Below are 16,615 nucleotides of genomic sequence, written 5' to 3' on the forward strand. Positions count from 1 at the left end.
ATTCATTCCTTTTTGTACTTTCATAGTTTGTGTTTTTTGGGTCTTATTTAAGATATCTTTACTAAACCCAGGGTCACTAAGATCTTCTCCTATGTTTTCTTCTAGAAATTTTATAGTTTTCACTCTTACATTTAAGTTTTAAATCCATTTCAAGTTAATTTTGTATGTGGTGTGAGGTAAGGGTCAAGTTCCATGCATGTACGTATGTATGTATGTATATGACAGTCCAATTGTTGCAGCACCATTTGTTGAAGACATTATCCTTTCTCCCTTAAACTGCCTTGGAACCTTTGTTGAAAATCATTTCATTATATATATACATATGGGTCTATTTCTGGACTTTAGTATGTTCTATTGATCTATGTGTCCATCTTTACACCAATACCACATTGTCATGATTACTGTTGCTTTATCATTAGTCTTAAAAATCAGGTAGTTTAAGTCTTCCAACTTTATGTTTTTCAAAATTTACTTGACTATTTTAGTCCTTTGCATTTCCACATGTTTTAGAATCAGCTTGTCAATTTCTACAGAAAAGCATGCTGGGAGTGATAGATGTTGCTTTGATCTATAGATTAATTTCAGTGTGCAGGTCTTTCACATCTTTTGTCAAATTTATCACTAGGTATTACATAGTTTTGATGCTATTGTAAATGGTATGTTTTAATTTTAATTTTGATTTTCCATTGAAAGTTTATAAAAATAGTTGATTTTTGTATATTGACCTTATATCCTGCAACCTTGCTAAACTGGCTTAATAGTTCTAGTAGCTTTTTTGTAGATTCCACAACTGCCTTTACTCATCATTACAGGTATAAGATGATTAAGCATTAGACATGAGACCCACAGTGTCCTTGATACCAAAGACACGAATCCCTGTCTGTCTGGTGTACCAAAGTTCTCTATCTGTCCCATGAAAAGACCCTAAACAACCATCTAAGAATGTTCTCCTGCCTGGCTCAGGAGTAATGGTTTCAAATTAGACCTCAAAAAGCCTTGCCACCATATGATCCAGTAATTCCTCTTCTAAGTAAATACCCAAATGAACTGAAAGCAGGGACTCAAACAGATACTTGTATACTCATGTTCATAGCAGCATTATTCACAATAGCCAAAAGGTGGAAGCAACCCAAATGTCTACAGAAAGAGGAATGAATAAACAAAATGTCATATATGCATACAATGGGATGTTATTCAGCCTTAAAAAGGATATTATGCTAAGTGAAATACACCAGTCACAAAAGCACACATATTATGTGATTCCACTTTTATGAGGTACCAAGATTAGTCAAATTTATACAAACAGAAAGTAGAATGGTGGTTGCGAGGGGCCTGGGGGAAGGTAGTGGAATAAAGAGTTATTGTTTAATATTTATTATTACAGAGTCTCAGTTTAGGGAGATGAAAAATTCTGGAGCCGGATGGTGGTGATGGTTACACAACAACATGAATGTACTTGATGCCACTGAATTGTACACTTAAAGAGGTTACAGTGGCAAACTTTATGTCTATTTCCCCACAATTGAAAACAAGTATTGCCAATATTTTGCAAACTGTTGGTATCTGCATGGTTCTACCCTTCTCCCCCCTAGAAAATATTCAGATAGGTTTGGGTGCGTAAGGAACTGATATAAAAGGTGGTGCTTTTCTGAACACTACTACATATTTTAAATTACATTATTTTTTCAGGAGCATAAAGTCCTATTACATGCATGCTGGCTTAATCGTAAATTAATCATGCTTGTTATATTTCACTGACTAGTCTACCTTTTTTAGACAATAATTGCACACTCATTGATTGGATTAATATTCAAATATACTTTTGGTTAAAACAGAAACTGAAATTTAAGGAACTAAGTATCTTTCATTTTATTTCATTTTTTGCAAGTTTATAAGAAGCAAAAAATAATAAATTTTTTTCTGTCTAAACATCACAGCAGCAGCCATGCTTACTTGGCTGGAAGCTGATGTGATGCCTCGTTGATTACTAACGGGAGGCCTGTCTTGATTCTGAGCTTCTGCCTCCATCCAGTGTGTCTGTCCTTTTAATTAGTCTCTATTTACCAGTTCTTGTTCTTGTCCCTGGAGCACTTCCAATGTCTCAGTTCTTACAACTGGACTTTACCTTATTTCCTACTCTCATAGCTTTCCAAGTACTCCAGTGTCTCCTTTCTTTTGCCAGTCCTCTCATGAGGTCTGGCTTCCTGCTGTGTCCCCAAACATGGCAGGAAGGAGGCCCTTCTTCTAGGGGACACATCTCCCTGATGCCCACCCAGACCCTTTTGAGTGCCCAGCACTCTTCTCAGTCCACCCATTGGGGCAGCTCACTTCTGGGTCTTGACTCTGACAGGGCCCAAGACAGCTGAACTGCTGAGCTCCATGCCTAATTGGTGAGACCTCACAGCTGGACCAATCTCTCCCCTTACTCCCAGCCAGACCTCTTCTCCCAGTCCCCCTGCACTGCAGTACCTACTTCCAAGGTCTCCTTGCCTGCACCATCCTGGGGCTTGTAATTCGCTGTGTCCCAAGAGATTCTGGGATAGAAAACATGCTGGGCCACAGTATGGGGGTAATGGTGAGGCTCTGGGAACAGGGGCTGAAAGAGGAAATCAGGTGACCTCCACCAGGGATGGAATTCTGTAGGGGCAGGAAGGAGACTGGCTCGGGTGTATATTTTCCTGCAGGTGTCATCCCAGGGAAGCTGCAGCATCCCCACCTGTTCTAGTCCAGCTGGTCTCCTCCTTCCCTTAACTGCTGTCTTGGGTCTTATCTAGGAGCCTTTGATCACATAACACTCTGCAGGGTGACTGAGTGCTCTGTGTGACTTGTGCCACCAACCAGCTTCCAGTGAAGCCTGAGACCAAGTCTTGATTTTTTTTTTTTTGCACTATTAAACTTAACTCAGGCATGTGGTATATGCTCAATAAATACCAACTTAAAGTCTTTGAAGCCAGTATTATCCCTCAAAAGAATGTGCTGGGTAATAGGCAATTTGCTAAATTGTTTATATGAATTATCTCATTTAATATTCAAGACAATCCTATGAAGTAGGCAATATTACCATCCCCTGTTACAGTTGAAGAAACTGAGGCATACATAATTGTCTAAGATCACCTAGTGAAAAAGCAGAGGAACTGGGATTTGAACTGAAGCCAAGACTGCCCCTTGGCAGCACATGGCCTGTCCTTTGATGAAGGGAACTGACTCATCAGTCCATCAACCACAATTCTCCAGCCATTACCACAGTGCAGGCTGCTGGTTTATAGTTCAGAATAGTCAGAAGAGAAGGGAGATCAGGAACAGAGCAGTCTATTCATTCATTCACTTATTCTCTCAATAAACAACTGTATGCCAGACATGAGCCAGGAGTGGATATGAGCCCATCTGGCTCATATCTTTGCACATATTTCCTCCTCCTGGCTACCCCCAGCTCACCATTCTTTGCCTGGTGACTGACGACTCTGCCTTCAAGACTCAGCCAAGATCTCTTCTCCTCCAGGAAGGACCTTGCTTTACTCATTACTATTGGCATATGTTTTAGGGCTCCAGAAAGATATGCTTTGACTTAATGTATCCCTTGCAGTTCCATACTCCACCCCTGCCTCCAGCTCTGGTGTTTGTAAGCTGTTTATATTTAGGGATGGACAAGCAAGTTTATGTTTCAGGAGTATTGAGGGATGCTTTTAAAAAAACTGTGCAGGTATATCCTGCTTTACATAATAGATGTATTTTAGAAAGATTGTGGGTACATGAACTTTTTATAAATAGAAATCCTATTTTCTCATTGATGTATGTTTTAGAGATGACTTATTTTAAGTTGCTATTAATCTTCATTTTTAAAAAATGCTGAACCATAATACTTGAAGAACAAGCGTCTCTCAAATGAATCTCTCTATAGGAGTTTAATAATCCATAAACAATCCCTTAAGTGTTGTTACATACCTTTACATTTAGAAGAACCCTTTGGAATTCTTCTGCAAAAGTAGTGATTACCTGGGCCAGAACCGTGGCTCAGGCGGTTGGAGCTCCATGCTCCTAACTCCGAAGGCTGCCGGTTGGATTCCCACATGGGCCAGTGGGCTCTCAACCACAAGGTTGCCAGTTCGATTCCTCAAGTCCGGCAGGGGATGGTGGGCTCCGCCCCCTGCAACTAGGATTGAACATGGCACCTTGGGCTGGGCTGCCTCCCCGATGGCTCAGTTGGTTGGAGCGTGTCCTCTCAACCACAAGGTTGCTGGTTTCAACTGCTGCAGGGGATGGTGGGCTGCGCCCCCTGCAACTAGCAACGGCAACTGGACCTGGAGCTGAGCTGCGCCCTCCACAACTAAGACAGAAAGGACAGCAACTTGAAGCTGAATGGCACCCTCCACAACTAAGATTGAAAGGACAACAACTTGACTTGAAGAGAAGTCCTGGAAGTACACACTGTTCCCCAATGAAGTCCTGTTCCCCTTCCCCAATAAAATCTTAAAAAAAAAAAAAAAAGTAGTGGTCACTTTAGTTTACAGATTTTTATGGTCAGATCTTGGAAGCTCATATGAATTCTGGTTTGTGTGTGTATAGTTAAAATCAAGTAGAACTCCATAGCTAAAACAAAAAAATGAGCAGCTCTCTGCAAGCTGCCCTCCCCCACCCCGGAGCAACCACATTTAACTCCTTTCGGCTCAGCGATTTTTCTGTACTTGTGTGGAGTCAGAGTTTAAACCCACAAGCCACAAAGCTTCAGAGAAAGTATTTCTTAAGCCCTGTTAATACTGATGGGCACAGCCAGGCTGAGCCAGCATGAAATAAAATGGTCTGACTGTCAGCACACTCAGCAGATGCTGGAAGAACACTCCCACATGTGGTCTCCGATAAAAGACACCTTCGTCAAATGCTTTGAAGGGTGACATTGAGATAGAGCAGACTATGGTCTTAGGACAAGTTCAGAAAGGCCTGACAAAGGAAGGATAGAGGCAGAAGGTATTAGACTCCCAGTACATAATTCTATGCTTCTCTATGCTTGGCAGATTCCCATGGCCATAGTGCCATAGCAGTAACATCCAAAAAGAAATTTTGTTGTTGTTCGTAACTTACTTGTGCATGTTTTTTTGTCTGGGTTAAGAGCAAATCCTTTAGCACACCGGCAAAAGTAGGAGCCGTCAGCATTCATACACTCATGTTCGCATCCGTGGTTTTCTGAGGCACAGTAGTCCACAGCTGTAAATATTAAAACACAGAGTTTAAGAAGAAACACAAACAGAGGTAAAGGGAATGGTAGAAAGGAAGCATACTTATAACAAAGGTAATTAAGGATCAATACTGTTGCCCCCAAAAGAGTATGAATAAATAAATAGGAACCCAATACCTCCTTCTTGCAAAAATAAAAACCAGGAGCCTAAATCAGGTAACTTATATCAGAAGATAAAATAAAGAACATAGAAACAATCATTTTTCAAAGTTAAAGAAATGCAAACCAATACTTACACCTACTAAACTGCAAAAATAAAGACAAGATAAAATCAGTGGTGTTAAGGCAGCATGGAAACAGAGTCCGAGTTATTCATGGTGGGTAGCATAAATTGATAAAAATCCTTTTGGGAGGATATTTGATAATGTTCACTCTGGAACTATGATCCAAAGAAATAATTGGGGGAAAAATGGAATTAACTACATGGGAATAAGCTATTTAGAGCAGCATTATTTTCAGTGACTATATATAAAATAAGATGAACATTTAATAAGGGTAAATGGTTAGTAATTTATGAGAAAATGTGCTGGCCTATTTCTCATTAATTCTAGAAATATTCACTGAGCACTGACTGGGCCCGGCCCTGTTTTAGGTGCTAAGGACACAGCAAATAACAAATCAGAGAAAAATTCCAGTCCTTGAGGAGTTCACATTTGGATGGTGGTAGTAGACAAAAAAACAAAATAATAAGTTAATAGCATAATCTCTTAGAAGGTGAATATTCTGGAGAAAAATAAAATGGTGAAAAGAAATAGATACTGTGGGGATGCGGGAATGAGGGTGTAATGTAACAGAAGTGTTCAGGAAAGGCCTCGCCAAGAAGGTAGAAGTTGGGCAGAGTCTTGAACGATGTACAAGCCAGGAGGATATCAGGGAGAAGGCATCCTGGTCAAAAGGAAGAGCAGGTGCAAAGGCCCTGCGGGAGGTGGGAACATGCCTAGTGTGCTAGAGGATCAGCAAGGAGACTAGTGTGCCTGGAACAGAGAGACAGGTGGGAGATGAGAATGAGTGCAGATTACGAGGGACCACAGCAAGGATTTAGCTTTTATTCTGAGATTAGGCAGTCACTGGAGGGTTCTGAACAAAGGAATTGAGTATAGACCATAGAGGGCAAATGTGACAACCAGTAGAAAATCAGTTAGGAGGCTACTCAATAATTTCAGTGAGGGGGCAGCCGGTTGGCTCAGTTGGTTAGAGCACAGTGCTCATAACACCAAGGTCGCCGGTTCAGTTTCCACTTGGGTCAGTGAGCTGTGCCCTCCATGACTAGATTGAAAACAACTTGACTTGGAGCTGATGAGTCCTGGAAAAACACACTGTTCCCCAATATTCCCCAATAAAAATTTAAAAAAATAATAATCTCAGTGAGGAATGGTGGGGACCTAAACCAGGATGATGCGGGAAGGAGTGGGAGAGTGGGGGAGTGGGGAAGTGGTGTTCTGGGTGTTGTGGGTTGAATTATGTTCCCAAAAAAGAGATGTTGAAGTCCTAACCCTTCCCCCCACCTATGAATGTGATCTTACTTGGAAATAGGGTCTTTGTAGATACAGTAGTACCTCGGTTTGCGAACATCTCCATTGACGAACATTTTGGTTTATGAACGCCGTAAACCAGGAAGTAAATGCTTCGGTTTCCGAACACACCTTGGAAGTCGAACATGTCATGCGGCTTCTGCTGAGTGCAAGATCCTGAGGCCCAGTTGTCGACTGTTTTTGAACATTTCACAACTCGAACAGTCTTCCAGAACAGATTATGTTCGAAAACCGAGGTACCACTGTATAATCAAACTAAGATGAAGTCATTAGGCTGGGTTCTGATTCAATATGCCGGGTGGCCTTATAAAAAGAGGAGAATGCCACGTGAACACACACACAGTAGGACACCAAATGAAGGCCGAGAGTGGGAAGGTGCTGTCACAAGCTGAGGAATGCCAAGGATCAGCCAGCACCGGAAGCCGGAAAGGATCCTCTCCTCTGAGTTTCAAGGGGAGCACAGACTGCTGGCACCTTGATTTCAGACTTCAAGCCCCCAGAACTGTGAGGCAATAATTTCTGCTGTTTTAAGCCATGCAGTTTGTAGTACTTTGCTATGGCAGCCACCGGAAACTAAAACACCCGGTAGGTGTTGTGGGCCAACAGCATTCCTGCTGGATTAGAGGTGGGAAAAAGAGAGAAAGTAAGGCCAACTTTGGTGTGAGCAACTGATGGGATGGAGCTGTATTAACTGAGATGGGCAAGGTGCCTCGGAGCAGGTTTTGTAGGGGAGGATCAGGAGTGTCCTTTTGGGCCTTAGGCAGTTATTAACATTATAATTCTAATGTAACTTGTAAACAGGAAGATAAAATTTTGTGAAAAAAGTGGATCTCAAAATTGTTTATTTACAGTGATTTTATCCAGTTAAATACGGCTCTAATGCAAAGACTAGAAATTAAAAATAAAAATGTTGGTTGTGTTAGGTGGGAGGATTATGGATGGATTTTTTTTTCCCTTTAACAAAATGTCTCCCTCTATTATAGCTTAGGACACTTTAATATCAAAAACTTGTAAATAATAAGGAAATGAAATCTGCAAAATTAATACACATATACAATTAAAAAAAGAAAAACCATGGGGTGGCCAGATGGCTCAGTTGGTTAGAGCGTGAGCTCTCAACAAGGTTGCACCCACTGCAACTAAAGATTGAAAACGGCCACTGGACTTGGAGCTGAACTGCGCCCTCCACAACTAGATTGAAGGACAATGACTTGGAGCCGATGGCTGATGGGCCTTGGAGAAACACACTGTTCCCCAATTAAAAAAAAAAAACAAACACAAGAAGGAAGGAAGGAAGGAAGGAAGGAAGGAAGGAAGGAAGGAAGGGAGGAAGGAAGGAAGGAAAGAAGGAAGGAAAGAAGGAAGGAAGGAAGGAAGAGAGAGAGAGAGAGAGAGAGAGAGATATTGAGGAAGGAAGGAAGGAAGGAAGGAAGGAAGGAAGGAAGGAAGGAAGGAAGGAAAGAAGGAAGGAAGGAAGGAAGAGAGAGAGAGAGAGAGAGAGATATTGAGGAAGGAAGGAAGGAAGGAAGGAAGGAAGGAAGGAAGGAAGGAAAGAAGGAAGGAAGGAAGAGAAAGACCATGCAAGGAGAATATAAGGACATACTTAACACAGTAATCAAAAGATTTGTAATCAAAAGGGAAAAGCTAAAGATTTTTAAAGGGTAATAAACTGCATTGTATTTATTCGTTTGCTCCAGGCTTCATTAAGTTTTTGCTTAAGTATCATTTTTGTAACTTCTTCTCCCTAGAGAGTTCTAATAGCACCTAATATTTGTGGGTTTAATACACAAGTCATTATGATGGGCATGGAACACTCACAGTTTCAGGGTCTGAATGTCAGGGGATATAAGCCAGTTGCTGAAAGTGAGTTGTAACATAAATATTGAGCTAGCACCAACTCCTTATACAAGTTAATGTCTCATCTTTCATGAACCAATGAATCATTAAACAAATAATTGGGGACACTGAAATCAAGGATACCAAGCCCTGGCAAGTGCCCCAGTCGGCATGTCACAGGAGTGGGCCATGCTGTTGCCCACACTGGCCTGTGTTAGAAGTAGGCACTCCCACCTCCAACCTCCTCATGCTGGGCCTAATCTGCCATCTTGAAAATCTCCTTTACCCTGATGTGGGTGTCTGCTATCAGTCAGCCAGTCCTAACTCTGGCCACCCACTTCTTAGCATCCCCTCCAAAGAGAATAGCTGCTAATCTGACTTCCAAGTTCTAGGACACTGACGGTACCACAGTGATGAGTGGTCATTGTACCTAAAAGGCAGATATTCAGACTCTACTTCTTTTGAACTTCCTCTTATTCCTTGGGGGATCATCTCTGAGCCCAGCCATCTGTGTCCCTCAGAGACACCTGAGTATGTTGGCCCCATATCAGAATGGTTGGAGGCTTTCGTTAGGTCTAAGCCACATACTGCAAACTCACCCTTTTCTAGAATTCTCTAGAATAGAATATCCAATGTTGGATCAGGCATTAATAAAGTTATACAGAAGCAGCTCTTTTAATTGACCTCTACTTAACCAACTCCTGATCAATCAATGTTTTTCATTCCCTCTGAATACATGGGACCTGATTCCCAGAGCATTCTAAATGCTCAAGGCTGTTGGAACACATATGCACTTCTCTATTGGCTGGGTTGTATACTTGTAAAGCAGCCTTGGTGGAACACCTGAGCTCTGGAACACCTGTGTACTTCTCCCATTGACTTGTTGTATGCTTGTAAAGCATTAGGTCTATGAACCAGCTGCATCAACCATGGCTTGGGAACTTGTTAGTAATACAAATTCTCAGGTCCCACCCTAGACCTAATAAATCAGAAACTCTGAGTATGGGGCTGTCACATCCCGGGCAATGAGGGTTGTGGGGAGCGAGGAGGGAGGTGCAGGGTTAAGAAAGACAGCAGCCAAGAATAGAGTGCAAGCGGGGCCAAAGGTCTCCAGATCTGTGAATCCCATACATTATAATAGGAAATTGATTCAAGCCAATCACCCTTGCTTGCAGGCAGCTGCACCATAAGTCTCAGGATAAGTACTTCCCCAAGGGACAAAGCCTTTATGCATATGAATAGATGGAGAGCACGTCATTGAATCTCTTCCCCTGCAAGTTGTGGGAAGGAATGCAGCCACAGAGGCAGAGGCTTTCCTTAGTTGGGGGAAGTTGGGGGGCTGTGCCCACCTCTATCAACCCGATGGGTTCTCCTGTTGGTCCCCACGCGCCACCTGGCTTGGGTTGCCACCTCCGTGGGGAGTCTTAGCCGTCATTGGCTGATCAGACGTATTTTGGGGCCAAACAGGGAGACATAAGGTGCAAGCACAAAGGTGAAGCAAAGTCCCTGAAAGGATCTGTCTCACAGACTCTCCTTTTTTAGGGGCAGGTACGAGTAGACAGATGGGTAGGCTGCTGTGTGGCAACATGAGGCCCAGGAACATGTGTTTTTACAAGCCCTCCAGGTGATTTTGATGCATGCTAAAATTTGAGAACCACTGTTACAAAGAATCAAAGTTGTTTTTGTTTCCAAATCTATGCCATTTGTACATGTTATTGTAATTCATTTAAATACTACAAAAACCAATAAAATGTAAGCACTAAAAGAAATTGAGTTTTTTAAAAATAAAAACTAAATTGAAAGCTTTGTACAGACTTAATTAAGACAATTTCCTAACCAAAATTGCTATAGAAACAGGCATGGATGAAATAAGTGTAAAAGATTGGGGGAAATTTCATAAAAATTTACAAATATCCTGCCTTTACATTGCATTACATTAGTCTTCAAATTCTTGCGGCAATTAAAAAAAATCTGAAAATCATAGACAACACACTTTTTAAATCATATTCTTTCAAATGAACTTAAAATTAGTAATTTTGGAAAGTATAATTAAAAGTAATTTTTATCAAAAGTACATTTATGCTTTAAATAAAAATAAAATGGTTAGGTAGGTTTGTATATGTAGTTTGTTATGATTCCGCTCTTTGAATGACATTTTCCATCAATCAGCCAACCACAGGCCCAGTATCATGGAATAAGAGGGCTTCTCCTGGACTTTGATTTCGTGCTGGTTTTATTTTTTGTGTGCACAGCTCTCTGGGAAACTGAGGGGGAGAAGAGAGATTGGCAAGGCAGGATTCAGGCACTCCTAGGTCCTGAGACCCTGGCCTAGAAAACCCCAAGGTGTCAAATTCCACCTTGATTTGAGGGCCATCCACTGGCTCACTGTGGACAGCAGATGAGACAGACCGTCAGTATAGTGTTAGGCATGAAGAAGCCCACTTCCAGGCAAGTGAAACTAAAAGCCTTTAAGGCCAAGAGAGAATTGAGAGAATTAGTCCATTCAATTCTGTCAACCTTTGCTGCATGTTTTGGGTTCTCTGCATAAGTTCCTTGATTGCAAATCTGTACTTGTAAAAAGAGGGCCAGTTTAGGGGGCAGATGTATGAAGGTGACCTACGTGTATAATTCAGATATGCCACTGTTGTTCTAAGTCCTCATCTACTTCAAAAAAATCCTTTCTTGGCCATTTTTGTCTGAAATTTCTATGTTCTCCATTATAAAGAGAAAGAGTACAGCAGGCCCCCTTATCTTTGGGGAACACATTCCAAGACCCCAGTGGATGCTTGAAACTGCAGATAGTACCAAACAAACACTATATATACTGTTTTCTCCTATACATACATACCTATGATAAAGTTTAATTTATAAATTAGGCATGGTAAGAGATTAACGAAAATAACTAATAATAAAATAGAACCATTATAATAATATAATGTAATAAAAGTTATGTGAATGTAGTCTCTCACTCTCTGTCAAAACATCTTATTGTACTGTGCTCACCGTTCTTGTGATGATGTGAGATGATAAATGCCTACATGTGAGATGAAGTGAAGTGAATGACGTAGGCATTGTGACATAGCATTAGGCTACTATTGACCTTCTGGCCATTTGGCTACTAAGTGACCAATGTGCGGGGAGCATATCCAGTTTGGACACGCTGGACAAAGGGATAACTCACACACAAGGCAGAACAGCGCTGGATCACGCTACACAGAATGGTGTGCAATTTTAAACTTATGAGTTGTTTATTTCTGAAATTTTCCATTTAACATTTTTGGACCGTGGCTGATGTGGGAAACTGAAACTGTGGAAAGCAAAGCCACGGATACAGGGGAATCACTGTCATTCTCCAGCTGTAGCTCCTCAGCCCTCTCGATGACAAAGTGCTAAGATCTCAGGATGGGAAGCCAGTCTCATCATGTTCAGTCTCTGCCTAGTATGTGAGAAATTGCTCAGCTATCTCCAAGAATAAATAATACTTTGGCGCAAGGTAATAAAGCCTAAGATTGACAGTCTCAGATTTATAATCTGGTCACATTCCAAGGTTTTCCCAGCAGGAATCAGTCTGCAAGGGGATGGCATTAGTAGAAATGGAGTATTTTAAAGATGAGCATTTGAGTTTCAAAGTTCTTTGACAGAGTTAGAGAATCCAAATTCACCATAGAGAAATGGTAGAAGCAATTTTCTTGTTGAGTATATATTAGACATACAGAGTCAGATTTGCAAAACCGCTCCTCCCTAAGGTACGACTGGATTTGTGCATGCAGGATTTTAAAATGCAGAGGTTTCTTATTGATTTGATAAAAATCGGGAAGTGTTCTAGGCAGAATTGTGTTTCCCCCACCCCAAATTCATATGTTGAAATCTTAACCCCCCGTTTGTCAGAATGTGACTGTATCTGGAGATAAGATGAGGCCATTAGTGTGGGTCCTAATCCAATCTGACCGGTATCCTTATAAGAAGAGGAAATTTGAACACAAAAGGAGATCAGGGAAAGACCACACGAAGAGGCAGCAAGAGGGTGGCCACCTGCAAGTCCAGGAGAGAGACCTCAGAAGAAACCAAACCTGCAGACACCTTGATCTTGGACTTCCAGCCTCCAGAACTGTGAAAAAATAAATTCCTGTTGTTTAAGCCACTTAGTCTGTGGTATTTTGTGATAGGAACCCTAACAAATTAGTACAGGGAAACATCTAATACTTAACAGGTTAGGGGTGAGGGAGATCATGCTCCAAAAATGAGGAGTTAGCTAATGAATTAGAAATCTGCCCTTTCAATATAAAAATCCATCTTCCCATCCCTTGTCCCCAACTTAAATATCAACCATCCCCTTCTCACTGATGGTAATGATGTAGGAGAATAAAGGAGAAAAGCTTTGAAGGCAGCAGTAATGCCATGTTAAATTCCCATGCTATTTATTCTGAGTATAGACTTCAATATTTTAAAAAACGTACCAGACATCTGACATATTAATAAATGCAAGCATTAAATTCATAAAGGATATAGAAAAATTCATAAAGGATATAGAAATTCAAATTCAACTGTTTATCAGTTGACTGTGTATCAGACATTTTGATGATATTAATGTTAACAAATACATAGAGAACTGTTATAAGCACTTGACATATATTAACTCATTTAATCCTCACAACAACACTTTGAGGTAGGTATTATTATCATTCTCAATTTACAGATGAACTGAAACAGAGAGGTTAAGAAACATATAAAATGTGAATAACAATAGTACCTACCTCATAGAGTTGCAATTATATGTAAAATAGGTCCTAGGACTTAGTAATATTCAATAAATGCAGATTATAAATATATATATTTATATATATTTATATATATATATAATGTATATATATGTATATGTATATATAATGTATATATACTGTATAATGTATATATACAGTATATATATGTATATGTATATATAATGTATATATATTTATATACATACACATATACATATCACACTGCCTCCCTAATCAGATAAGGTTGAATGTAGGGGTAAAGGGATACCTTAATGTCATTCATTTGTTGCACAGCCATTTATTGAGCAATTACTGAATGTCAGGCATGTGCTAAACCCTGGATGGTAATGACAAGCAAATACTATCCATAATACATCTTACAATAAAGACAGGAATGGGCCGGCCCGGTGGCTCAGATGTTTGGAGCTCTGTGTTCCTAACTCCGAAGGCTGCCGGTTCAATTCCCACATGGGCCAGTGGGCTCTCAACCACAAGGTTGCTGGTTCATCTCCTTGTCTCCCACAAGGGAAAGTGGGCAGTGCCCCCTGCAACTAAGATTGGACACGGCACCTTGAACTGAGCTGCCGCTGAGCTGTCGCTGAGCTCCCGAATGGCTCAATTGGTTGGAGCACGTCCTCTCAACCACAGGGTTGCCGGTTCGACTCCCGCAAGGGATGGTGGGCTGCACCCCCTGCAACTAACAATGGTAACTGGATCTGGAGCTGAGCTGAGCCATCCACAAGTAAGACTGAAAGAACAACAACTTGACTTGGAAAAAAATCCTGGAAATACATACTGTTCCCCAATAAAGTCCTGTTCCCCTTCCCCAATAAAATATCTTTAAAAAAGAAAAAGAATAAAGACAGGAAGGAGTAGCCAAACCATTAGCAGTGATTACCTCCAGGAATTAAAACTGGGAAGGAACGACTTTCAGGTTTTGACTTTATACACATCTGTACTCTGAGTTTTCTGTATTAATAAGAAAAAAAAAGATTTTGTAATTTAAAATCCCACAAAGGGGAAAAGATTAAAAAAAAAAAAAACACCAAATGCTTGAGATTGCAATCAATCATTCAACCTGAGGCAATGATTCAAGAAAAATGTGTTGCAAGTCCATTTTGTGAAAGATGTAAAGTACAAGTGGCCTCTGTCTTCAAGGGTTTACAATCTGCTTGGGCAGATAAGATGGAAACAGGACCAAAGTTACCATAAAAGACAGGACTGTTGGTAAACCCCAGGTGAGCATGTACAGAAAATTCTCCCTCAAAAATACAGACAAATGGTATTTAAAAAATGTAGAGTTTGACAGTGACAGATGATTACTAGACTTATCATGGTGATCACTTTGTAAGGTATACAAATGTTAAATCACTGGGTTGTACACCTGAAACTAATATAAAATTGTATGTCAACTATAATTAAAAAGAAATTTAAAACATTTTTAAACGTACACTTTGGGATGGAAATTAACACAGCTTTAGTGGCAGCTGATGGATGACAAATACAGGGACTCCACTAAAGCAAAAGGAGAACCTTAGTCAATAATCCACCCTTGATCACCTGAATGTGGAAGGAAATTCAGTCCTGTCCAGAGCAAAAGGAGCAGTTAGGGAGATGGGACACTGGCACTTGAATTTAATGTTCCATTAACTCAAAAGGTGGAAATGTTGTCTAATAGTCCTGAGTCTGGCTAAGAATTGAATTTTCATGCAGGTCACAACCATAATTATGGGATGAGTCAGAGCACTAGAACCACTGTTATGGAAACCATTTCATCCGTTCACCAGTAGCTGAACTTGATGAATTTCTACCAAACTTCTTTAAATGACTAGGTTGGATTTGCTCCCCCACTTTCTCATCACCCACTCCCTACCCGTTGAAATCTGCCCTTTGTCCCACCCCTCTTGATCATTATCAATGGTCTCCTTGTCATCTTTGCGTCCCTGATGCCTAGCAGAGTGCCTGGCAGAGAGTTTTAAAATGTTTGCTAAGATGAATGAATGACTCAACTCTTGTTTCCTTTGGCCTTGTTGGAGCATGACATTAATATTGACCTGGCCTAGAAATTCTCTTTCCCACCATACTCCATGACTCTTCTGATTCTCTTTTCCATCCCCTTTACCCCACTCCCCACTTTAGGCTGTTTCTTCATGAATATTTTATCTGCTCCCCCTTCTCCCTGCTCCCTACATGTGGCTTCAACCCAAGGCTCAGGTCTTCACTCTCTCCTCACTCTGCACTTCAGGACATCCGGAAATGATGATAATAATTTCTGTTATAATAATAATAATAATAATAACAACAACAACAATAATAATAATAATAATAAATTGCCTCATGTGTATTAGGAACTTTACTCATCATTACACTTACTCCCACAAAATCCTCTTACTCTGCATTATGGATGAGAAAACTGCACAAATTAAATGACTTACGCAAAGATACGTGACTAGCAAGTAGCAGAACTGGGATTTGAGCCCAGGTCTTACAGTATTGAAGGTCCAGATGCCTTCAAAACAAACAAAAAAACACATAAATAACATTTTAAATGAAAAACACATGGAAATTAAAATTTAGAAAGAAATGGACTATGCTGCTTCCTGACTGTGTCATTGGTTCTAATTTCTCCCTGTGGTGTTAGTGCTGTTTTCGGCTCCCTCTTGACATGTCCTTGTTGGTGTCCCACCTCAACTTCAGACTTACCTTGTCTAAAACTACTCATTATCTTTTCTAAAAATCTGTTGCCATCACTATCAGAGTCATGGAAGCTCAAATTCAGTAGTCACTCGTGACTTTTCCTTCTCTTATTTATAGCACCTTCTTTCAACCCTTATTCCTGCCCTCTCCATTCCTACAGTCACTACTCATACCTTGGCTCTTGTCACCTCTCATATGATGATTACCATAGTCTCCCAGCTGGTCTTTCCAGCCCACCATCTTCCTCCTGGAATTCACCCTGCAGTTTACCACAAGATGAAGTTTCCTAAGATGAGACTTTACATTTGTCACTCCCAAGTATGAGTCCTTCAGCAGTTGTTTTCAGAGATAAAAGTCCAAACTCTTTAGCCTGAGTTTCAAAGGTAAGAACAGTCTGGTTCTTCATGGTATCTTAAACTTTATCTCCTACTTCATACCTACAGAAATTCTCTGCTTCGACAGAGCTAGTCTCCTCAACTGGTGATCATATAATTTATCATCAAACTGGAATCCCTTTGAAAGTGAAAGGGAGTGCTGTTGAGAATTGAGCCAACAGGCAT

The 16,615-nt window shown here is 40.6% G+C and overlaps 1 protein-coding gene across 6 annotated transcripts in view; it reads right to left on the reverse strand.

Annotated features, from left to right (window-relative positions):
* The window catches only part of MATN2 (matrilin 2), a 146,122-nt gene that overhangs the window by 39,860 nt on the left and 89,647 nt on the right, over positions 1 to 16,615 (reverse strand). For all 6 annotated transcript variants that reach the window (XM_081070933.1, XM_081070931.1, XM_081070930.1 and 3 more), the window contains exon 6: positions 5,077 to 5,199. In XM_081070933.1, the coding sequence (XP_080927059.1) occupies positions 5,077 to 5,199 (123 nt within the window). The remainder of the gene's footprint in view (positions 1 to 5,076; positions 5,200 to 16,615) is intronic.

The sequence above is a fragment of the Rhinolophus hipposideros genome, assembly GCF_964194185.1.
Source record: "Rhinolophus hipposideros genome assembly, chromosome: 13".
Taxonomy (NCBI): Eukaryota; Metazoa; Chordata; class Mammalia; order Chiroptera; family Rhinolophidae; genus Rhinolophus; species Rhinolophus hipposideros.